The sequence below is a fragment of the Cryptomeria japonica genome, chromosome 3, assembly GCF_030272615.1.
Source record: "Cryptomeria japonica chromosome 3, Sugi_1.0, whole genome shotgun sequence".
NCBI classification, from domain to species: domain Eukaryota; kingdom Viridiplantae; phylum Streptophyta; class Pinopsida; order Cupressales; family Cupressaceae; genus Cryptomeria; species Cryptomeria japonica.
Window position 1 is genome coordinate 157,621,652 of NC_081407.1, and position 25,925 is coordinate 157,647,576.

At 38.8% G+C, this 25,925-nt stretch overlaps 1 protein-coding gene across 2 annotated transcripts in view; it reads right to left on the minus strand.

Moving 5' to 3' along the window:
* Positions 1–25,351, minus strand: part of LOC131031020 (uncharacterized) — a 114,781-nt gene extending 89,430 nt beyond the window's left edge. Inside the window, exons 1-2 of one of the 2 annotated variants that reach the window (XM_057962022.2) lie at positions 24,861–25,351; positions 24,595–24,686 (exon numbers count right to left, since the gene is read on the minus strand). In XM_057962022.2, coding sequence (XP_057818005.1) covers positions 24,595–24,686; positions 24,861–24,935 — 167 coding nt within the window. In that variant the 5' untranslated portion in view covers positions 24,936–25,351. Of the gene's footprint in view, positions 1–24,594; positions 24,687–24,810 lie in introns of both variants that reach the window. The other variant, XM_057962023.1, reaches the window with a different exon arrangement.
* Between the last annotated feature and the right edge of the window lie 574 nt (positions 25,352–25,925).

The window sequence follows — 25,925 nt, forward strand, 5'->3', positions numbered from 1 at the left end:
GTAGTAGATACAGAACCCACACAACAGAAAAAACTTGGACATGGAGGCGAAATATGGCTGGAAGATACAGATATGAGATTACAAACCATATATGTTTGCTAAAGTAAATAACGCACTTCTGGATTTCAAAAGGTATTTGCTTGTTATAAACCTTGAATATCATTATATCATTCATAAAGAATTAAATGAACTCCACATTGAACTGGAACACAGCCAAATCAATTTACTGCTAATGCAAGAGTTAATTTATTGTTGAAAGCAAGATCTATCAAACCAATAGCAACTAGCAATCAGTTAGTATAATTTATAAAATTATATATAATAACATGAAGCTTCAAATATACCAAGACTTGCAGAAGCTAATTCTCACAATCTTGAAACAAGAAAGAAAATCTATTCATTTGGTAGTGGACTTTCCAGAAATCAAATACTATATAGTAAAGCTTTCAGACTAAGTCAAACGTTAAATAATTTTAAATAACTAGGAGCAATTGTGAAACAAAAATCCAAATAGTAAATAACACGCATGCATACACTCACATTGAATCACTACCAAGATTCTCAAAGATTTGATTCAAATAACTGTGAGGCTCTACTTGGATGATTAAGCTTGATTGTCTGAAGAACCACTGATGTATGAAATGAAATTGTAAAAACGCAAAAACAGTGGCACCTCTCTACATCTATATCAACACCTGTCATTCTGCATGGACCTACTTTACTCACATTGTTGGCAGAACAGATTGACAGAGCTTGGACCTATATAAATCTGGGGCAGGTACTCTACTGATCTATCAGTTGGCTACTTGCTCTCATAAGTAACTTCGAAACAATCTATAAAGTTTCATTACCTTTTTAATATCCATTTTCAAGTTTTCTATTATTAAATTTCAATCAAAACATAAACCAAAAGTTAAATCTATTTTTCTTTAAAATTACTGGTTCATAAAAATGGCAGTAAGATTAAAAGAATACGCATTCATCATTTCCAAATTACCCTCCCTCACAAAGGGTATAAATCTAGTGTTTGCTTACTCGTACATTATGATGATGACATGACTTGCATTGGGTTTGAGATAGTCTAATTGCTTACAGATTCATCATTGGCATATGAGAATGAAAATCTACAAATGTATGATATCAATGGTAGATGCATATGATTTGCCCTATATAAAATGAAATTTCAGGGAGGTAGGAACCCACATATTGCAAAATACCCTTGTTAGCACTTCTTGTTCGTGATAACATAGAGTGATACTTCATACGTGAAAACAAAAGGATGCAACTTTGTCACATAGATTAAAACGAATGAGAATGTAATAACACAATTTTATTTTCCCATCAAATCCAATTTACACACTAAAGCATTTTAGTAAAAAGTAATAGACTTAATTCAACCATCCAAAATTTCCAAAAAGACCTTCAATACATATATTCTAATTGAGAATAGACTGTTCTACAAAGAGAACAAGAAGCAGGAAGGTCCTAAATTAATGCCACAAAAATTTTGTTCCAGTTGGCCTATAAAAATGTGCCAGCAAGATTTGGAATCAGAATGACAGGGAAACTTATAATTTTCACAAGAAAATTCAATGTTTGACCATTGATTTCGTGATTCAGCACTAAACCTTGGAACCAGTACATGTTATTATCAAAGAGCAAAAGGATAAGGTGAATCTAAAATCACAATCATCTATCAATCTTCACAAAAGACTACCGAATAGAAATGCCCTATTGGAACAAGTAGCTTCTTGCAATTCTATGGATGTTTTGCATATCTTTAAGATAACCATGTATTGTACTGTTTTTCAGTTGATATATGGCCAAGAAAAATCATGACAATGAGACAATGAGCTACTCAAGTCTCCATCAAAATTTCTTACAAAGTTACCCTATAGGAATGTCACTGCAAGATTTGATTGCGTAAAAAACAAAATGGCACGGGAATTTACAATGCTCACAAGACAATTCCATGTCTGACCATTTATCTCATGATTTACCACTGTAAGTTGGAGTCAACCAGTACACAATATTACAGAAAAGCAAATGCATAAGTTCAATCTACAAACACAACCACTTATCAATCTTTACAAAAGACTGCCAACTAAAAAGGTCCCAGCTTACTGCAATCCTAAGAATGCTCTGCATGTATTTTAACTTTTTATGATAACCATGAGTTGTACTATTTTTCAATAGATATACAGATAATTAGCACTTGTAACAATGGACGACTAAGTTTACCCATTGAAGCTTGCAAGTAGCAAGTTAGCAATACAATTTTTGAACCCAAACTTTAACTATTACAACTTTTCATTATACATACCCAAGACTGTTCAGGAGTGGTGACAAACCTTGTGCAACGAAAGGATAAATATCTCCAATTCATGAAAATAGGTTCTGATACATCTCACTTGGGAACCCTAAGCCAAGTCTGAACTAAAAGGAACTACCAATAAAATCGAGATGGATGGAACGGGACACTCTAGAAACACAGAGTAGAAAACGGGACAATAAAACTCTGGACTTCCAAAAGAGAAAATAAAATTTATAACAAATATGAACAGAGTTCCCTATTAAAGTGGTAATCGATAAACGGGATGATTGTAAAAAGGCAATGTGGAGGAAGCCTCCTTTGGGCTTTCATAAGCTTAATTTTGACACTGCTTCCAAGGGAATCCAGGGTCTGCTAGGGCAGGTGTGGTTTTACATGATGACCTCGGTCAATCGTGAAGGCTGGCTCCTTTTCCCTGGGCATTCGTACCAATTATGAAGCAGAGCGATTGACAGTTCTGGAATATCTAGGTTTAGGTGCAAGAAGCTTATTGTTAAAGGCGACTCATCAGTGGTTAATTTGGGGCTTTCCAAAAAGTGCTGTCCAAGTTGGAGGATGTTGAGGTTATTCGAGAAAGCTCTTGTTGTATGCAAGTTTTTTGGCAATGCCCTCTTTGTTCATCGCATTCATGAATGCAATAAGATGGCAGATTTGTTGGTTAATGCAAGAATTCATCAAAGCCCTCTCCCAGCTCTCATGACAAATAGTGCCAAGTCTTGGGTGGGCCTTGAAGCTCTTTTTGTGCTTGATTCACCTGTTTCATTCTTTTACTTCTCGGCTTGGGATTGGCAGATTTTGGCTTGCATAAAACTTATGTCACCTCCTTTTTCCCACATGGCTGTATGCTTGTTAGTTTTCCCAAGCACCTCATTTAATGATTACACTCATTTGTATCACAGGAGGTGGCAGATATTTTGTGAGACTTCCATATTATGGGCCCATTAAGTGCCACGTGCAAAACTCTTCAAGAGCTGCTTATTGTTGGTGGAAGTCTGCAGTGGAGCTATTTTTTCCTGCTGAGTGTCTGAAAGATCCCTTTCCTGCCTTGAAATGAAATTTTCTGATTTTTCCACTTGCTAGGGAATGTTTTGACTTGCATTTGTTTCCAGGAATTTGATTTGGGTTTAATGCTTGTTTTGTTTACAATGAATGAATGATTTTGAATGCAAATATAAGAAAATAAATGACTGATAAACAATTCAGAGTCTGATTTTTATTGCAGCAAATACCAGTATCAAGAAATGAACAATTTATAACATCCAGAACCAAAGTGGGCATACCAAGAGTCCAACGCTGATCTGGAAGTGAGCTATTAATTGACTAAATTGATGAATAATGCAATATAGGAGCTTCTAGAGGGTATCAACTGCTTATCAACTATAATTATCTTAAACTTTTATTGCTGATATAGGTAGATCTGTGTTGACGTGTATTTTGTACACCATCATACACAGAATAAAATACCTAAAGGCATCTTATCCTCTCTTGAATAAAGTCTCTAACTGCTGAAGATTCACATGAAGGATCAGTTAGGATGACTCCAATGTTTTGGTTAGTAGGGTCTCTACGTGTGGACAAGCACCAGTGGTATGATGTGATTTGCTGTATCCTCAGGGGGTCTTACGCTCCGAAAGCTTGAAATTTTACAAAACTAAGAAGCATTTCAAAAAATAACAAAAGGATAGGGTTTTGCAAGAAATCTAATCTAATCTAACCCTAAGAATGACTTCGTGTGAACAAGTCTTGGCAAGGTTCTACCAACTTCAATTTCGCCATAAAATAACAACTCAATTGAAATTGATGCGATCTTCTAAGGTAACAAAATGATTTTCAACACATCAAAGATCAAAGACACTACCACGAAGGTACATATCCAAGATACAATAAAGATTGAAGTTTAAATGATTCAGGTATTCTCCAGTCGACCACGCAAGGCGTTCCTACAATCAGCAAGAAGCTAGTGGTTTGGATTACGAATCCTACCAAAGATCAAGTCTCACACTATGTCCTTCAAATTAACACTCTACTTTGATTGAACATGATTCAAATAAATTGAACAACCATGAAGATAACCAAGAAAGTTGCAACAAAACACCATAACTTCAATATTTCATTGATTTCAAAGTCATCATGTACAACAATTGCTTGAATTCCTTTCCTCAAACTCAATCTTGCTACAAAAACAAATTGCTTCTAAACTCTAATCTCTCTAATCTCTTAACTATCTCTATTTTCTAATAATCCCAAATGAAATGAAAATGAGGGTATAAATAGCATCCTCAATTACAATGAACGGTCCAAATTGAAAGCAGATCAATGGTCAAGATCATGACACCTAAACCCTAATTAGGGTTTGTTACAAATGGCCTCCTTTTTACTGAACAATATTAAATGCATAGCCAAATATTAAATTTGGCACAAAAACCTAGGAGACATAAACCAATGACAATTAAGGTGCCATGTCATCTATAACAACCTCTCATCTAGAATCTTATTCCCTTTCCAATGTTCCTTTTTAGCATATGCAATGAATCTTGATACGATTCCTTCAATCTCAGCAATTGGAATCTCGGGAAGATTCTTCATACTTTCTTCCAAGTGGATGACCTAATCAAATGCATCTAGAAGAGCTGCGTCCCAAGTAGATTCAAGTTCCTTTATTCTTTCAATCAGGAGCATGGTGGCAAACATTTGATCATATTGCTCGTCTATGATATTAGTGTCCTTACAAAAGATGACCTTGATTCTATCCTCTAATTCCTGCATATCCACATCTGTCTCAACCTCGATCCTTCTGCCAAGAATGGTACGTAGTACCTCAAATACTCTGTCCTGGATCGGATTGATCACCTCCTCCACTTGGCTACATCTAGTACTGATGTCCTCAAAGAAAACACTCTTCATATGGAGTAAGGTTGACCATTGAAGCAAACTGTGAGGTCCTCCATCCATGATCTTTTCCTGCGCTAAGACCTTCCTTGATGTGTGTCTAATTACTTTCGAGACAAGAATGATAACATCTTTGGTATGAGCAAATGCGGCTACTATTATCATCAAATTGTGGATTATCTCAAGAACCTGGATAGCTTGATGAATAGTCTTCATCATCCTTGTTACAAATTCTACGGCAACTGTATGAGATTTATCCATCCAAGTACTCGTACGCTGGACCATATTCCTGAATCTTTCTGCCTCATTAATTGATTGAAGTGGAAGTGCCTGCACTGGTGATCTAGCTGGATCCTGACATCCCAAAGGCTCATTGAAATGACTGAAATATGTCCTCCATGCACCGACCTCTCTCTCAAGCTTTCTATTCTTCTCCATTTCTTCTCTAAGCTTGTCTTTCAATGCCTCAAATGAATCTGTGGCATCATCTAGTGTCTGCTCAGCTGTGGATGGACCTAGCTCAAATGTCTCTACATCATATTCCTCTGCTAAGATCTCACCTTCATACTTGTCTACTGCCGGTGTAGCTATCTGTAATTTTCTGGATCCAGTCTCATCTCTAATCATCTTGGACATCTTGGTAGCCTTTCTCTTTTCTGTCACTTCCTGGGAATGTCCAACAAGGCTCTCTAAATCAATCACATTGTCCTCGTCCTCTATCACAATCACCTTCGTTAATCTTTCCTTCAACCAATCTGGGATGGCCGATCTTGTCTCTTGAACCTGAATTTCCTTATGCACTACTTCTTCTTCTCTGGAAGGAGATGTTCCTTCGTTATCTTCTTTATCTTCATCTAGCTCATAATCCTGGAGAGATCCGCCTGGTGACCTTTGCGGTGCCTATCCTTCCTCCTGCCTATCATTCTGTACCATCGACTCCATGGATTCTTCCACCTGAAATGTCCTCTTCTCTGGTCTAGAAGATGTACCGGATGAACAATCATGATTGACCCCTTGCTTCCTCTTGGAAGATTCCTTCTTTTCTGATCTTTCTTTCCTCTTCGAACCTCTTGGATGGAGATTGCCCTCACTGGCACATCGAAGGTTACCTTCACCTGAATTCCTAGGATTAGGGTTACCTTCGCTCACACTAGCTCCACCTTCGGCTGGTTTCTCTTCCAAAGTGAAAGTCATAGTTATGCCTTGCTCTCTCAACTTCTGATGCTGTACATCAACCCATCTGCGAGTACAAGACAAGACTGCAGCCATCAAAGCATCTAAATCCACAACCTCGGGCTCATTCCAATCTAACCTTACTGACTTACTCTCTCGATCATAGGATGACTGGATATGTCTGCCACTGTCCTGAGCTTGGTCGGCCAATCTGTAAATCTTGCATTTCTTGATGAAATCCAAAGGCAATCTAGAATGCATTTTTCGTTTCACTTCAAGATCATCTAAGAGATTCTTCATAAAATCTTCTATTTGGTACTCATGCTTAAACTTCCTACCGACTGTCTCCTCTAAATGTCCATGTGGATCAAAGCTTTCTCTCAAAGCAAAGGATGAAAAAGAATACAAGGCTAACTCCTTCTCTGCGTCATCCATGGCTAAAGCATTAGGACATACCTCAACTGAATTGCCCAAAATGATAGGTACTGGAACTCCATTCCCATGTCTGTGTCTGAATGCCTTCGCATAAGCTGCCAACTGTCTTGTTACCTCAAGTAACACAATTCTGTCTGTCGGATATCTCGGCAACATGTATGGAGGTAAAGGACATCCATGCACTCTAATATAAGTGAACTTCGGAAATTGGATAAACCAAGCACCGTACCTCTTTATTAATTTCTGTGCATCCTGAGATAATCTGTTGTGAATCCCACCTTGCAACGTCCTTGTGATGTTCATCGTGAAGGTATCATTAACTAACTTGTAGTTGCTTCCTGGCGGATGATGCAAGTGGACATAAGAATCACAAACTCTGACCTCACTGGGTCCTCTTCCAATCACTCCTCTGTGAGGTAGTCCTGCGTACTCGAAGCTCCTGATCAAGGCATAAATGATGTATGAACTCATGTGGAAGGACTTGGTAGCCTTGAGTCTCCTCAACTGTACGTCCAAGCAATGGCTAATTATTCTAGCCCAATAAATTATTCCTTTACCCTGAACTATCACCTGAATGAAGTAGAACATCCACTTTTCAAAGTAAAAAGCTTGAGGTGCACCTGTGACTCGGTTGAGCATTGTAATCAAATCTCTGTACTCCTCCTGGAAATCAATCCGATGTGGTGTGTTCGGGATCTTACTCAGGCGAAGACGACTCTTGAGTAACCAGTTCTTGTTGATGATGCTTAGGCAAGCATTTGGATCATCTTCGTACATTGACCTGGCTCCTTCTATGCTCTTGTATATCATGTCTCTGTGTTCTGGAAGATGGAAAGCTTCACTTATAGCTTCCTCTGAAAGGTACGCCAAAGTGTTTCCTTCATTGGACACGATCGTTCTGGACTGAGGATCATAATGACGAGCACACTCGATCATCAACTCATTACACTGTACTGCTGGAGGGAAGCCGGCCGCCTTAATGATGCCACTTTCAATTATCCTCCAGGCGACAAGTGATGGCTTGCCAATGTAAGGGACATCTCAAAATTTCTTTGTGCTGAAGTTGCCCAAGTTAGTATCTCCAATGTTGCTCCACTTCGACACGATCTTGGTCTCCACTTCTTCGGTCTTTTGATCTTCCTTCATGAGAGCTGGACGACTGGTGGATGCTCCCGCCTTCGGGGTCGCCATACCTACACAACATTTCACAATAAGTAATTGGATATTGCAATGCATAACATAGATTAGAGAATAGATTTTTAGGAAACATCATGATAAGTCTTTGAGTTATCATTTCCTAAATAACGATTGAGCTAGGGGAATTCAAAATTCGAAATTCAAAATTCAAGCTATGACGATCAACGTTCAAAATCAAAACAATAAAACCAATATCGCCATACCTTTCTCGAGAGCTAACACTAGAATGCAAAATGAATAAAATCGCTTGGGCAAAATTGATATTAAATGGCTTCAACGTGATTTCCTCTTCAAATTAGCAACTTCGCCACCTTTCAAGTCTTTGACGTGATCTTCAATGTCCTTGGCAAGTTCGCCCTAATTCAAACTCGAATTCCTTTGATAATGCTTCGCACCTTCCTTTTTATGAAATTCGCTCCTCCTTATCTTCTCCAAAATCGCATGTGAAAGATGATAAAATGATAATGTGAAAATGAAAATTTTCACCCTCCTTTTATAAGCGCTCACCTCTCATTTACCTCTAGGCCGACTTTTATAATATAGCAATTAAAAACAAATTTTAAATAAAAAATAAGGCCGACTTTTGTAAAATAAATCCAAGCGCTCCAATTTTTATAATAATAAATTAATTAATTGCCTTTATAATTAATTTTTTCGATTTTTAAATAGGCAAAAATTAATTAATTAATGTTTATGCGCAATTTTTAAATGCTATCAATTGAATATTCCTATTTATCGATTTTTAGCATTTAATAAAAAATTCAAAAATATTTGCTTGAGCGCCAAATTTTGAAGATGAAAAATACATACCTCATCGCCCTGGTCCCTGACTGAGGGACAGGAGCGATCCATCAACTTGGTCTTGATTCTTGCAATTTTGACGTTCAAAGTCCCCATTCTTTCGTTGAATTTGGCATTTTTGCTTGGGATTTCGAGCTAGGTTGACTTGCTTGTGTGAACGAGTGCTTCTTGATGTGATATCGCCCTGGTCCCTTGGAGAGGGACAGGAGCGATCTAGATGTTTTCTCCATTTCAAGCTCAAATTGGTAGCATTTAACATTCACCTTCTTTGTATCGCCTTCCAAATGATGTTTTAAACCTTGTGCAACTTGGCTTTGACGTGATCTTCAAAGGATAACAAGTGACTTAGCAAATATCGCCCTGGTCCCTTGGTGAGGGACAGGAGCGATCCTGGTGTTCCTCTCCTTGATCTCGCTTCTTTGATCACCAATCCTCTTTATAAGGCGAATAATAACATTGTTTCTCTATTCCACGTTTGTCTCATTTGTTTTATCAAAGCATTTTCAATGTTTGGAGGATCATCGCCCTGGTCCCTTGGAGAGGGACAGGAGCGATCCTTGTGTCCTGGCTCAAATTTGCAAACTCTTGATCTTTGCCTCTTGTTCATTGCTTTCCAAATGGCGTCCTTGACCTTGTGCAACCCTGCCTTGACATGCATTTGAAGGAAAATGAAGGTTTTAATAAAAATCGCTTTGGTCCTTGTTCAAAGGACAGGAGCGATATAGCTTCTTTGTACAAATTGGTATTCATTTAACGTTTAAAACCTTTGTATATTATCTTCAAAAGACACCTTGGACCTTTTATCACCTCGCATGATCTTTGCTTAACGTGATTTTTGAAGGATTTGGCAACTATAGTCAATATCGCTCTGGTCCCTGCCTGAGGGACAGGAGCGAACTTAGGTATTTTGAGCTCGTGTTTGCTTTCTTCAACTTGCAATTGCTATCATCATGTAAAATGAAGTCCTTTTGATCCCCTTGGACACTTGAAACGTGATCAATTTTCGAAATCTAGGTCCTCATGAAGATTTCGCTCTGGTCCCTGCCTGAGGGACAGGAGCGAACTAGGTATTTTAGTGCAAGTCCTTCATCTTAGTAGTCTTTGTAACTTTGTGCTTGATTGAGACGCTTCGAAACGTCCTTGCCACCTTGTACTTCGTCCTGGAGTGTCCTGAACTTAGGTAGAAAGCAAATAATCATTATATCGCCCTGGTCCCTGACTGAGGGACAGGAGCGAACTTAGTCCTGTAGGCTTCATTTCACTTTATCACCTTCAAAAATTATCTTCAACGGATTCGATTCACTTCCTTTCTTGCCTTCAAACCTAAGACTTGCTTGATCTTTGCCCAAAACATGCATCATGAAGAATTTCGCTCTGGTCCCTGGGAGAGGGACGGGAGCTACAATGGATTTCACCCTGGTCCCTGACTGAGGGACAGGAGCGATTTTGCAATTAGGTCCAATTTTCTTCATGTTTGTGCCTTCAAATTATATTCAACAGGTAAAATGTACTTCCTTGGACCTCTTCAAATCGTCAAGTTGTTAAAATCTTGCAAGGACAAAGCAATATTTGATTTTGAGCTCCGGTCCTTCACTGAGGGACAGGAGCGATTTTGCTTCCTGAGGCATTTCCGTGTTCGTGAAATTCTTCAATTTATATTCAACGGAAAGATCATGCCTTTCTTTATCACTTCCAATTCGAAATTCATCTTGACCCTGCAGAGACAGTAAGATTTTTGAAAACGAGCTCCGGTCCTTCACTGAGGGACAGGAGCGATTTTGCTCCTACAGGCCAAAATATCAAGATTTCACAAGTTTAATCACTTCACAAGGCAAAAACAAATCATTCCCCACGCCCAGGATCAAAAATTAAAAAAACTCAAAATTTGGTCAAAATCACTCAATTGGACAAAATTCATAATTTCATCATCAACACTCAGACAAATTAAGACTCTGCACTAAAAATTCCAATTGAAAATAGACCATTCTGGCGAATTCATTTCATTCAAAATTGCATCCTACAAAAGGAAGCTTAAAAAGCTCTCAAGACTGACTGGATTCTGGCCTGAAAAGACAGTAATGGAAACCCTAAGGCTTGACCCTAAATCCAGACAACTGACAAACTACCAAAATCCTAAAAAAAGCAAAGTGAAAGGCGAGCAGAAACGAGCGAAAAAAGGGGGTCCCCATTTCAAATGGGGCGATGTGTGAAATGGTCACAACATCTGGCGACACCACTGAGAAATGTTGAAAAACATTTGGGAATCAATCTTTCTAAAAGAAAACTCAGAAAACCTCCCTCAACAAAACCAGGAGTTAAGAAACACTTACAAGAAGAGACCATCATATTGAGACAAAGTATCAAGTCCACAGTTACCCATGTGTGTGCAAATGCGTTAATTCCCCTCAACAAGACAATCATGATCTTCAGGTTCCCCTGTGATAAGCTACGTAGTTCGTCTAGACTCCAAAAGCATCCTGGATAGAGCCTCGCTGCCAGTCAGATGTCCATAGTCCCGACGAGGTTATCGCCGCAAGCTCACGAACATTGCTCCATTGCCAGCCAGGCGTCTATAGCCCCGATGGAGTTACTCGTAAATTCCCTTTAGCCAATTTGATATTTCCTTTTAGCTCATCTTCTTTCTTTTTCTCTTTCATTTTTTCTCATTTTTTCATCTTTTCTTTTGATACTGCTTTTCAGTTCCGTCAATTCTTTGGCTCGTGAGTAGTGAAACTCACTAGGGTTTGAGGATTGCGGTGGCGCTGAAGTCAGACTTTAGATTTTTCACTGATCACAGCTTCGCCTGGAAACCATAATGACTCGGAGATTATGAGTGTGTAAAAATATAATAACTGTAGGACAAAAATACGTGAGTTCAATAAGCTAATCTACTTCAATGCAAATACGTCCTGACTCAAAGCTTTATTAAAAGAAACTCCCTTTCCAATTCCAAAAGACCTCATGATTTTCCAAATGCAACCAACAACCTAGCAGGAAGTCAGAGCGTTACATAACAAAATCACCCAATATCAAATGGATACCCCTCAGGACAAAACAACCAACCCAAAACAAAACACCTAAACTAAGAAAACGAAAACAAAGCAAAGGCAAACCAAAGCGAAAAGAAAAACAAACAAACGCGGAAAACAACGAAAGCAAACTAAACTAGCTATGTACAAGGGAAGGTCTTGGGCATCTTAGGACTGGAAATAATGTTTGAGATACCTCCCATTGACAGGCAACAGGATGTCTTCTCCAGTTAAAGTCTGCAACCTAACTGCATTTTCTCCCAATATCTCTGAAATTTGATAAGGGCCTTTCCAAAGCTTATCAAACTTATCATGTTCTCCTCTTTTCTCATGTGCTTTGTCCCAATACAGGACAAGATCTGAAATTCGGAATGCTTTAACTCTTGCTTGTCGGTCGAACCATCTCTTCACCACTCCTTGGTGTTTCGCAAAGTTTTCTAATGCTTGATCTCTCTTTTCTTCCAGGTTCATTAATTGTGTCAGTCGGGCTTGTACTGCATCAGTGTCTTCCATGTACTCCTGAATAAATCTCAAAGTCGGGATCCTGAGTTGCATGGGGAAGACTGGGTCTTGGCCATAAACCAGAAAATAAGGTGAAATGCCTAATGCGTTCTTGGTCCTGATTCTGTCTGCCCATAAGGCGAATCTCAATTGGGTATGCCATTCTCTCGGACTTCTTTCTAGCAATTTCTTGATAACGCTGAGTAAGTTCTTGTTGGTTGACTCAGCTAACCCGTTACCCTGAGGATAATAATTTGATGAGAACTTAAGGGTTATTCCATATTCAAAAGCCCAATTCGAGAATCTCAATGACGTGAATGCCGATCCGTTGTCGCAAACCGACGCATAAGGACATCCAAACCTTGTGATTAAGTTTTCCTCCAGAAATTTGATTACAACTTCAGTAGTGCAAACTTTGAGTGCTTGTGCCTCCGACCATCTGGTACAATAATCTGTAGCTGTAATGATGTACTTGTGTTGTGCTGAGGACGCGGGGTTGATAACCCCAATAAAATCCATTCCCCACTTAGCAAATGGTCTGGCCTCAATCACTGGATTCAGTGGCATGGCAGGATTCCTTTCTCTAAAAGCTGCGACTTGACATGTGTGGCAAGTCCTGATGTGATTAAAGGTATCTTTAAAAAGTGTAGGCCAGTAATATCCTGCCCTTAGGATCTGGTGAGCTGTAGCGAGGTTGGCTCCATGTCCGGTTCCAAACTTGGAATGGAAATGTTCAATTATCTGTTTTGCTTCATCTTTGCCAACACACCTCAAATATACTCCTTCGTGATTTCTGCGATATAGAACAGATCCTTGAAGCATGTAGTGTTGACACTTCATTCTTAGTGCTCTTTTCTGTGTGGGTGTCATGCGAGCAGGACATCTGTGATTAAGTAAGTATGTCACAATATCTTTGTACCATTCATCAGGGGTGACATCCTCCAATTCATAAACTAGTTGAACTAATCCTGGTCCATCAATTGCCAATGTCTGCGCCAAAGCTTGTCCTCGAACAAGTTTCATGGGCTGGATTTCAATATCAAATTCTTGGATAATGGCGACCCACTTACCTCTTCTTTCTCCTAATTCATTTTGCATGAGAAGAGTCTTGACTGCTGCATCAAGCACTATTGCGTAAATCTTGGCCCTTAGTAGGTAATGTCTAAATTTCTTAACGGCCTTTACTAGGGCGTATGCTTGTTTCTCAATATTGGGATATCTGAGTTCTGCATCTTTCAGCGGAGTACTCATGAATGCAATCGGATTTTCATCCCTTTCTTCACTTCTCTGGGTGAGAATGGCGGCACAAGTGTAATCGGAAGCGAAGGAATATAGATAGAAAGGCTTGAGGTAATCTGGACTGATCAATACTGGTGCTTCTGTGATGGCGGTCTTTATTTCCTCAAACGCCCTTTTGGCTTGTGGAGTCCATTCAATCTTTGCGTCCTTCTTCAACATTTCATTCAAAGGTCTGACAATCTCGGCAAATCCGGTAATAAACTTTCGGACAAAGTTGATCTTGCCGAAAAATGACTTGAGTTCCTTTTTGCTTGCTGGCAAATTGATAGTGGATATGGCCTTTACCCTTTCATGATCAATGGATATTCCTCTTTCTGAAATGACATGTCCTAAAAGCTTTCCTTCTGTTACTCCAAATATGCATTTCTTCGGATTGAGGGAGACACCGTATCTTCTGCAACTTTGGAAAACTCTTCTTAAGTCGTCCACATGATCTTCTCTTTGCCTGGAGAAAACTGTGATATCATCCATATATATAATAATGCATTTTCCAATTAAGTCCCTGAAAGCGATGTCCATGGCTCTCTGAAATGTGGCCCGGGCATTGATAAGTCCAAAAGGCATTCTCTTGTATGCAAATGTTCCCCATTTGGTGGTGAAAGCGGTCTTTAGTCAATCTTCAGGTTCGACTAGAACTTGATTGTATCCTGAATATCCATCTAGAAAGGACATCATCTGCGATCCATTGACAATCTGCAACACTTCATCTAGTGATGGTAGCGGATAATTATCTTTCTCTGATGCTCGGTTGAGATTTCTGAAATCAACACACAATCTGATCTCTCCATTTTTCTTTCTGACAGGTACCAGGTTGGCGACCCACGTCGAGTGTCTTACTGGGAAGATGATCTTGGCTGAGAGCAGCTTCTTCACTTCTTGATATATCAGGGGTTCCAATAAAGGATTAACCGGCCTTTGTCTCTGCCTGAATGGCTTGCTTCCTGGCTTCAACGGGATTGTGTGGGTGATAATTGCAGTGTCGTAGGTTTTGAGATCTTCATAACTCCATGCAATGACATCTGGGAAGTCTCTCATGTTTTTCAGGATTCCATCTCTTTCAGTTGCTGTGCAGGACGTTCCAATGAATACATTTTTAGCTTGTATATCATCACCTAGATTGATCGTGTCACGCGTGTTTCCTTCCGTGCTGTGATTTTTCTTTTCTTTCAATTTGTCAGGATCAAAAATTCTCTCCAATTCTACCATTCCTCTTGGAATAGTGTTTGTCTTTAAATTCAGGACACCTTCGGCATCAAATTCCGCTTCTCCCACTTCTTCTTCATCAATGATCTGGGTTAAGAAGACATCTGTGTTGGTTAAGAAGTCTAGGATGTGCTTGTCGTCCTCGAAAACTTGAAAATTGGTGATGTTATCCGGGACCGAAGGGACTGATGTTAACTCAACCGTGAATTTCTTCAATCCTTCCATTGCTAATGGTATCAAAGAACTGGCAACTTGTGCGAGGGAATTCGCCACTTGATTCTGATGTCTGTATATAGAATTGATATTGAAAGCTTCAAAACTCTCAATGAGATCCCAGACTCAATTTCTGTATCGGGTCAATCTTTTGTCGTGGCAAACATACTGCTTCCTGATTTGCCTTATAGCTATCTCTGAGTCTCCATATACTTGTAGTATTTTCGCCCTTTTTTTGATGGCTAATAATAGTCCATGAATCAAGGATTCATATTCAGCTACATTGTTGGTGCAAGGGAACTGCAATCTGTGAGCGGCAAGGTAGGTTTCTCCTGTTGGACTAATCAATTCGTAACCAGCTCCAGATCCTTGTTTGGATTTAGATCCGTCAAACCTTAATGTCCATATTTGATTTTCTTGGTTCTCTATCTCTGGACTTTCCTGACTTTCAGATGATGTATCGGACAAGACTTCATCTTCCTTAGAACTCTCGGTCTTTGAATCTTGAATTTCTTCCACAATTAGTGCTTGCGAGGCTCTTTTGTATACTTGTTCTAATGCAGTCTGGCATAAAGCACAAGATAGTTCCGAGTGGACGGCATTGTGAATTCTACACCAATTTGGAAGAAGCAAATCTCGGACGGATGCTAAGTTGCCAAGTTGCCAAGTTGCACACTTTGCTGGATGTTTCTATGTACGAACCTTCTGAAATTTTTAAACATTCCATCATCTTCTTGGTCAGACCCTTGATCACTTTCAATGACCATCTCTGTAGACTCTATCACTTCTTGATGGCTATCTTCATCTTCTATGTTTTGTATCATCAAGACTTCTTCCACCTTAGGCTTGTATGTCCCTAGGTCGGACTCTAAGAACAGAACTTCATTGTCTTCCCCGTATTCAGTTATCATCAATCTCAACCTTGGAGTGCTGTCGATCTTGATTTGATTCGGGACTCCTCTCCATGGTAACCACATGTGTGCGAAATCAGTTGATACATATCCATTCAATTTTCGTGACCAATCTCTACTCAGAAGCATCCCATATGAATCAGGGATATCCACCACTGAAATATCTATGAAATTTTGAACTCTCGGGTCCGCGGCCAATTGCATATGAATGTTGTTCAATTCGCCCATGACTGGAACTTCTGTCTTGTCCAGCTGGGTGACCTTTCTCTTAGTAGGAGCGGGAGTTATACCTAGTCTTTGACAGACAGCCAGGGGCATCACATTACTGGAAGCTCCTGAATCCTAGAGGCAATTGTGTAATAATTTTCCAAATATTCTAACTGATAGCAGGAACGGTGCCGGTTCATCTTTTCCTTGGGAAGGGACTGAGGTTCCCTCACTTGGTTCTTGATGTTTGACTTCATTGATCTTTGAATGATCGTCCTTTGCTAGACTCTCTTCTTTTGAGTGATTGGCTTTGTTTGTGGATTTTCCTTTCTTGACCACGTCTTTCTTAATTGCTACTTCCTTTTCTGGAAGAGTCTGGTTAGTGGCGAGGCCCTCTTTGATAGTAGGCTGGGTTTTCTTAGTTTCGCCCCTTTTGAGTAATACCTTTCCTTCCAACATGTCTTCCTTTTTGGCTGGGAAGGTTATGGTCTGGACCATGCATTCATTTTGTTCGGATTGTCCTTGGTCAGTGGCTTCCTCTTGGGTCACGTTGATAGCGGCTTGAACATTTGACCTAGCTGTACTAGACTCACTTAGGCTATTGATCACTGTTTCTTTGATTTCTGACACTTTGAGCAACTCGTAGAGTGGTAGGCTCACTTTGACTTTCTTAAGTTCATCCAACACCAATGCGGCCAATCTTTTCATTTCATTGCCCATGGGGGGTGCAATATTCCTCTGTCTGTATTCTTGTGTGTTCTGCGGGTACTCCGGATTATTGCTAGCTTGAGGATCCGGTGGAGTAGAGAAATTATTCGGGGGGATCGATGTAGTTAGGGGTTCTTGATTTCTTTGATTTCTGTGATAAACTCTTTGGTTCACACCTCCCGAAGATTGGTGAAATACTTCTTTTATTCCTTCAACTAGGACACTGTTGTTCAATGGTGGAAAATAATACTCTAAATCTTCTATAGGTCCATTTGCAGATGCAGGTGGAAACTGGGATCCTGGTGGTACCATTGGTCCATTAGCAGATTCTGGTGGAAATCTCACATTTTGTGCTTGACCAATTTCTTCTTGTGAATATTTGCAGGTTTCAACAATCATGGCTTGACCGTACTGCGTGGTTGGGACCATTTCGTATCCTGTCGTGGGCAGATTTTCAGATGGATCAGTGCTGCGCATCTCTTGTTGGAAAATATCGGCCGCAATCTTGAACTCAGGACACTGCAACTCGGAATGTTGGTTCGTGTTGTGGAGTCTGCACCAACTGGACAAGGCTGCCTCTGCTAGAAATACTTTACTTGTAGAAGGATTTTCTTGATTCTGTGAGTTTGGAGGATTATCTAAAGGCGTCACCACATTTCCATTGTTGGGAGCCGTATTCCATTGTCTCCTCTGGAAGCCTTGGTTGTTATTTCCTTGATAGTTGTTTCTGAACCCTTGATTGTTGTTTCCTTGGAAATTCTGATTGTGATTGATCCTTTGCATGCTTTGGAGTTGATTATTCTGGTTCCTCAGGTGAGTCACTTCAGTTGATAACCTCTTGACTTGTTCAATCAATTCTTTCATTTCGTCCTTCTCTTCTTGCGTCCTTGATGAACTTGTAGCATTTTGCAGGTACACAGGTTGTGCGGGTGGAGCTTGAGAAATTGGAGCCCCCGGGTGAAGGACCAACTGATTTGCCGGTTGTACGCTCGGATATGTTGCTTGCGGAATTGGATTCATGACTGGGGTTTGGTTGGCCAATGCCGTACCAACTGCCTGTATCTGGTTCGGTGCTCCGACAGGTCCCATGTGTAGTAGTGGCCCAGTGATATTCTGTCCCATGTGCTTACTAACTTCAATAGCCTTTGCGTACGCCGCATTTAGATCATTCGGGGTTGGATGCGTCCTTACAAACATAGCAGTGAGATGATCTAAAGCTCCATAGTAAAAATTCTCTTGGATCTGCAATGAGATAAGGAGGACGTAGCATTGTGTACGCGCGGTGAAACCTGTTGTTGAAAGAAGTAATGGGTTCATGTTCTCTCCTTCGGACCTCAACAAATTGTCTATACAACTCAGCTGGTGTAGTTGGGATACCAAATTTGGCAATGAATGCATCTTTCATCGCGTCCCAAGTCCTGATGGACCCTGTAGGCAAGTGAATAAACCAAAAGTATGCCTCTTCTCCCAATGAGTAGGGAAAAAGCCTACATGCCACATCTCCATATTCAATTTGTCTGTTTGTTTATTTCTTAGTATTCCACACTACTGTCATTTTCCTTAGGCTCGTAGTAATGCTTTTCATTTAGATAAATACCAAAGACACAATTAAGTGGGAAATAGTAGACAATATCATAAATACTAAGGCTTCTGATTTTTTTAACATATTTCAACCTGAAAAGAGTACTTGTCAAAAGTAAATATAGAAAGACAGACTCAACTGAAACGAAACTCTATTGGCTTGATATCAACCTAAAGAAGTTTGTTTTCTTGGAATTCTTGTGCTCCTCACCATTCAAAAGAATATTAACATTTCAGTTTTCAACAATAATACCAAGGTGGTTGTTTAGATTATCAAGGTTAAGCAGGGAGAAATTTCCTTTTGAGATGCTAACAAAGTGTGATAATTTAGAGCTTCAATTTGACACTAGCCATCAAGTTCTAATGATAAGCAAATAGGGTAAGGACAATTTTATAATCAAGTGGGAAGCAAAAGTATATAGACATTGGAGAATCGGAAGCAGAATGCTTCCTATCAGAAAGATAAAAATCAGCTCTTAGTGCTGAAAAAAATGAATTGTAGCAATATTTTACATTGAAATGAAGGATTGCTTTGGTTATATTCTAAGTTACCGGGTTCGCCCTTGGACCCCCCTAGTACTGGTCCTGGTTCGAACGGGTTCTTGGTTCGGGTCTGGTTCGAACTGGGTTCGACCAGGGTTCGAAAAACCCAGAGGTGGTTCAAACCTGGTCGAACCCGGGTTGAACCCAGACGAACCCGAGCGGCTGAGCGGCCCAAAAAAGCAAAATATATGCAAAGTTTAATTTTTTTTTGAATTCCGTTTTCTAAAAAGTGAAACTTATACCCTAAAAGTGACTTCTAAAACATTATATTCACTCATTTGTGTTGCAAACAAAAGTTTTATGAGAGCAGGTTGAAGAAAGGGTGAACAAAATTTGGCTTCCAAGATCAAAGAGGAGGAGTTCAAGACTGATTTTTTAAGCTTCAACAAGTGTTGCAGCATCATTTCCATACATTTTCAAGCTTCCATTGGCTGCAAGAGGTAAGTTTTTTAACATTTTTCTCCAACTATTTTTGTTTCACAAATTGTCAAACATGAAACTTGAATTTTTTTTCATTATTTAGTTTTTGTTTTTTAATATGCTTATATTATTTCTTGACATAGGAACAAGAATGGCATCTACATCTTCCTCCATTGGCAATGAACAAATAATTGTAAAACAAAGAAATGATCCAAATTCTCCCTTATGGAAGTATGTTGACATTATAAAACAACTTCCAAGAGGTGGGGGATTCCGTTGGAGATGCCAAGAATGTGGTATTGAACGTAATAGTTCATATTATCGGGTGGTAGGCCATTTGTGTGGAATAAAAGGAAGAGGCATCAAAAAATGTCTTAGAAAAGATGGTAAACCTATACTAGATGAGACAATGATGAAATATATTAGGGAGCATGAGGCGGCAGAAGAGAGAGAAGCTCGTAGATTGAACCAAACCGCATCAAAGAAAACAAGGGGAGCGCAAGCCCCTTCTAATCCCAATATTTTAGTAGAAGACCACGCCTTCTTTGCCACAAATGAACCTCAAAGTGAACCACCCTTGACACGTAAAAGGACAAAAGGGCCTTTAGAAACCGCATTCCAAAATGAGAGTAGAGACAATGCTAACGAAGATGTAGTAAGGTGCATTTATGCAAATGGGTTGTCTTTCAATGTCATTCGCTCCCCATATTGGAAGCAAATGATAAAAAGTGTTAATGAGGTTCCAAGAGGGTATAAGGGCCCCAGTTATAAGAAGGTACGCGGAACATTATTGGAGAAAGAGGTGAAGAGGGTTGAAGATGCATTGAAACCCATAAGGGATTCATGGGTTGAGACAGGTGTAACAATTGTTTCAGATGGGTGGAAAGATGCTAAAAACCGTCCCTTGATCAATGTCATAGCGGTGTCCCCTAAAGGGGCAATGTTTTTGAAAGCTGAGGATTGTGCGGGTCAAATAAAAGATGGTCAATTTATTGCAGAAATTCTCATCTCCGCCATTGAGTCAGTGGGACCCCGCAATGTTGTCCAAGTCATAATAGACAATGCAAAAAATTGTAGAGCTGCTGGTTTGTTGGTTGAACAACGCTATGATCACATCTTTTGGACACCTTGTGCGGTACATTCACTCAATCTTATGCTACAAAAGATTGGGCAAAAAATAAAATGGATCAGAGATGTGTATGCAGAGGCTGAGGACATCCAAATGTTCATCACAAACCACCACATGTCTAAAGGGATTTTTAGAATCTATTCGAATTTGGAGCTATTGAAGGTAAGTGAAATGGTAATTTAATTTTACATTTTTTTATTTTTTTTATTTTCAATGTTCATAATATCATTGTGTAAGCTATATTGTGTATTCTTCTTTAAAGTTTGGCTTTATTTTTTAATCATTTGGCATTAATTTGTGTTATAGGTTGCTGAGACCCGTTTTGCATCAAACACAATCGTCTTAAGACGACTTGTGAAAGTTAGAGTGGCACTATGCAATATGGCGATCAGCACCAATTGGACTGTATGGAAGCAGAGTAGCACTGAGAGGGCAGAAAAAATTAGGGAGAGAATATTGAATGAGAAATGGTGGGATCTTGTTACATAGCTCCTAAGTATGACTGAGCCCATCATGAGAATGATTCGCTATACAGACATGGATAGGCCTTGTATAGGTGAGATTTATGATGTCATTGACTCAATGCTTGAAAAACTAAAGGTCACTATAAATGAAAAAGAGAATGACCCCCAGGAGAAATTCTTCAAAGAACTGGAAGCAATTATTGTAGAAAGGTGGAATAAGATGACCACTCCTTTGCATCTTCTTGCCTATTCCTTAACACCTAAGTACTATAGCAATCAGTTTCTTGATAAACCAGGAAGGATTCCACCATGGAGAGGTCTAGAAGTATCTGATGGGTACAAGGCAGCATTTCTTAGACTGTATCCTGATGATGATTTGCGAGATGTTGTTACAAATGAGTTCATAGAATTTGCAAATGGGAATGGTCTAAGTGTTGATGCACTTCATCATAGATCAAAGAAGGCTGTTCATAGCTGGTGGTACTTCCATGGCACATGCTTCCAACACCTACAACCCCTCGCTATAAAAGTTTTATCACAAGTAAGTTTAATTAATTAAAATTTTAAATTTACAAGTTTTAGTTTATTTATAGTTTACTTTGTCTTCATAGGTTGCTAGTAATTTTTATTTTTATTAATGTATAGCTTTAATTGTTTACTTTGTCTTCATAGGTTGCTAGTTCATCTGCTTCATAAAGAAATTGGAGCACATACTCTTTCATTCACTCAGTAAAGCGCAATAGACTGCTATCAAAAAGAGCAGAGAAGTCTTCTTTCACACAAACAACGTGACTACACACAAGGGGAAACGAAGATGTGGGATATAGAGCCAGAGCATACTGATTTGGATGCTCCTGCTTCTTAGCTTCTTGCATTGACACTTTATGACTCGGAAATCGAGCCAACTTATAGTGAAAGTGCAAGTGGCATTGGCTCATCTAATGTCAATGTCAATGAGGAGGAGGAGGAGGAGGAGGATGAATTAGATGATCCATTTGATGATTAAACTTTATATTGTTGAAAGTTGAAACAATGATACTTGAATAATTTATCATTTTGATATTAAACTTGATGTATATGATGCTATTATGGTATCAACATGATGCTATGATTACAAGCTTATGTTTGTTTTGTTGTTTATATGATGCTATGTGACATGCAAATTTTAATTCATGCTTATAGGCTTCACAAATATCCAAATATATATATATATAAAAACTTTACATGTTTTTGTACTAATGAACCCAAATGAACCCAAACGAACCCAAACCCCTTTTCAAAATTTTGCCGTACAGGCGTACCGGGTTCTTCGAACTTGAACCGGTGCCCGAACCCAAACCGGTAACTTAGGTTATATTTAAATTCCCTATGTATTCTACAAGCTTAATGCTTTGTTAGTTAGTGAAACTAACTACTTAAATGCATGCCCTGCAATCATTAGGGAACTACATTCTATTTTAGGCTCGTCATATATATGGAGGTTTGGAAGGCTTCCGAGGAGTACAATAGCAGTACATGAATGCTTTTAGACATATAGCGTAGCATTCCATGATTTTAAATAGGTAATAGTTAAACTAATACATGCCTTGAGAGAAGTCATGCCATAGTCTTATGGATTTATCTTAATCCCTCACGTAGCACACCTCATTTTCTCTTTAACGATCTAGATAGATTACAGCAACAACTGTCCCATTGAAAGGGAATGTTCCTCATGTTTTGATTTTTCATTGAAACTTGCAACTATAATCTCTTAAATTTTCAACTCAAAGTCCATCAATGTTTTTAACTCCATCATCCACTTATACGTAAAATCAAGGAAAATTTACTTGAATAATAATAGCTAAAATTGTGGCTCAATAGTTGATCTCTTCTTTGGTACTAGCAGATCTTTATTATCTAATGGAAAAATATTTAAAACTCCCTTTACTGCTTTACAAATCTGCAAAAATAGTTATAAATGAGAGCATTTCAATATCATTTATGGTCTTTTGAGATGTTAGATTCTATTTCAAAAGCATTTTCTATTACTCTTTCCTGAGCTCTTTGATTCACAACTTATTAAGTTGAACTTTGTAGTTGCTTCCTTTGTCGTATAATTTCCCTTTCACACTCCAAATATAGTTCTCTTTCACATTGTTCTAGAAATTGGAAGTACTATTATATCAAAAATATGAACCAGTTGATTCCCATTTTGTAATTTTATGATGTCTACTAAGCAAAAGGAAACTATCTTTTTTTATGACTTTCTTGAGCTTGAGGATTTTGAGATACTGGCCAACTTGGATAGTCATGATGTTGAACAACTTAGGAGAGGCTCTGAACTAGGAGCTTTACCATCAAAACTTGTAGCATAGTTCTATTTGTAGTAGAAAGTGTCCTTTGCTACATTTGATTTTTTGGAACTTTGTATTTAGTTTATAGGTTTACTTTGTACAAACTATATTGTTATTGAAATTTTGTCAAATTTAACCATCTAGTTATTATTTATGCACCATGAAGTATGCTTTGTGCAATGCAATTTAAACAGCAATATGAATATAAACAACAAAATCCTATTTTCTACAATTCATGTGTTAAACTCGCTATTTTATTTGCTCTTTATATCTACTTGCTATGGAAATACCCTTAAATTTATTTTTTTTAAATAGTTTTTGTGTTTTTTTCTACATTTTTTGAATTTAAATACAATTTTAAAAAATTCTTATTCTTTTGGTTTGCCGATTTTTTCCCCAACGATTTTTGCTGCTATGAGCATGAGTGAAAAGAAGTAAGCATGAGTCTGGTCACAGCACAGCTTTTCAATCGTTGAAGATTATTTTTAGGAAATTGGGTGAAAAGGTGTTGGATATGACCATTAGGAATTGGATTTCTCGCTTCTTGCTCCCTTAAGTTTTCTCCCTTAACCTGACGCAGGTTGACTGCATCGGCTCTTCGTCGATGGCTCGAGGCTGTTTGAATCAGCTGGCTGATGGGTTATATAAATTAGTGTATGGAAGAAGGAGCTTCTTACAGTACATCATTCGCCACACGGATAATCAAGCTAACAGTTTTGATTTGAAATTGATGGTTAGAAACCTCCTGGTTAGCCACTCCATGGGTACCCTGGAAGTCACTAGCGCTTATACACTGCCTTCTCTGCGTGAAGGTTTGAGTCGGGCTGTATGCAGGTTGGAAGTCATCCACCGCATCAATTTCCCTCAGCTTGCTTCAGGTGTTGTGAATCTTGAAGCTCGATCTAAGGGTTTGAGGGTGGGTTATGTTGCCCACAGTGGCATCTCCTCTGGTAGGGTGAGTGGTTGGCGTGTTTCAAATTTTCTAAGTTTGTTCTTTTGTTGCAGGTGTCGGGTTGTTTCCCGCCTCTTCTCCGGTTCCCTGTTGTATGTTTTTTACATTAAGTGATTCTTTGATAACGGTGTTTTGAATCCTTCTCTTTGTAACTGTTTGTTCGTTTTGGTCTATGTGCCTCCTTTTGCTGGTATGCTATATTTCGATGGTTTCATGGGTGAGGACGCCAATAGATATTCTCTTTAATAAATAAGAAGCAGCTAAGGTAGTGTACCTGACGGCTTTAATTAGCTCCTCTTCATGGATTTCGGTTCCATTTTCAGCATCAGCAATCACAGCATCCTTGCTTGATTTGTTATGCATTACCTGTATAATAAACAACACAAGCGTAAATAACCCAAGGGGATGACAAAAGAAAGGGAATGGATTCTATGTTCATGATCATTATGTAATCCATGTAATTCAAAAACAAACAAAGCAAGCATTTTACCCTGGCAAAACCCTTGAAGGAGGTTTAGAGATGAATAAAGTAATGATAACCTTGTATTTTGTCATGGCAGAATTAAAAGCATCGATAAGAGCAGCGTCGTCCCACAACGCCGTATCTTGCGCCATTTTCGATCCAAAACAATTGAATTTAGGGGTGAAAAAGATTGTCCTTTGCCCACTAAGCTACACCACTCCCTGCAAATAAGGCTGGCTTTTTTTTTCGCTTTGACTGGAATTTGTTTTCGTGTGTTTCGATTCTCTAGCTTTCCCGATTTATTCCATCTCACTGACTCAACGAAAAAGATTGTCCTTTGCCCACTAAGCTACACCACTCCCTGCAAATAAGGCTGGCTTTTTTTTTAGCTTTGACTGGAATTTGTTTTCGTGTGTTTCGATTCTCTAGCTTTCCCGAATTCTTCCATCTCACTGACTCAACCTTGATGGAATAATATACGTTTTTAGTTGCAGAAAATTTAGAATTGCAGAAAATTGCTATTGCACCTTGGCGTGCAATGGGCATGCCGAAGAGGTGTATAGTCAATTTGAGAATTTTGGCTTTTTTTTTTTATATATATTTGTGTAGTGTATGAGATCAATTAGTAGGTCATTTAGCAAATAATGTTGTTTGTGTAATAAAGGTTTTAATAGAGAATTGATAGCTTCAAATAAATTATGCATCTACTTAAAGGATTCAAACACGACAAACAAAACCTTTGAATTAGGAAAGATGGCTCCATTACCAACAAGCTCATGTTATGTTTTCAATAAAGAGAGAGGGAGAGATAAATATTAGAATATTGAGAGAAAGAGGGGTGAGGAGACAAAGATAGAGAGGAAGATAGAGATGGAGATGGAGGAGGAGAGGGAAATATAGATAGATAAGGAGATAGAGGTAGAGAGATATGGATAGAAAGAGATAGAGAGAGGAGTGAGAGGGAGATGGAGGGAGAAAAATAGAGAAATAAAGATTGAGAACATGAAATATTGAGTGAATAAGAGAGAGATAGAGGTAGAGATAATGAGATATAAATGGAGAGGGTTAGGGAGAGATAGGGAGATAGAGATAGAGAGGTTCAAGGAGAGAGAAAGGTGGTGATGAAAAGTAATAGAGAGAGG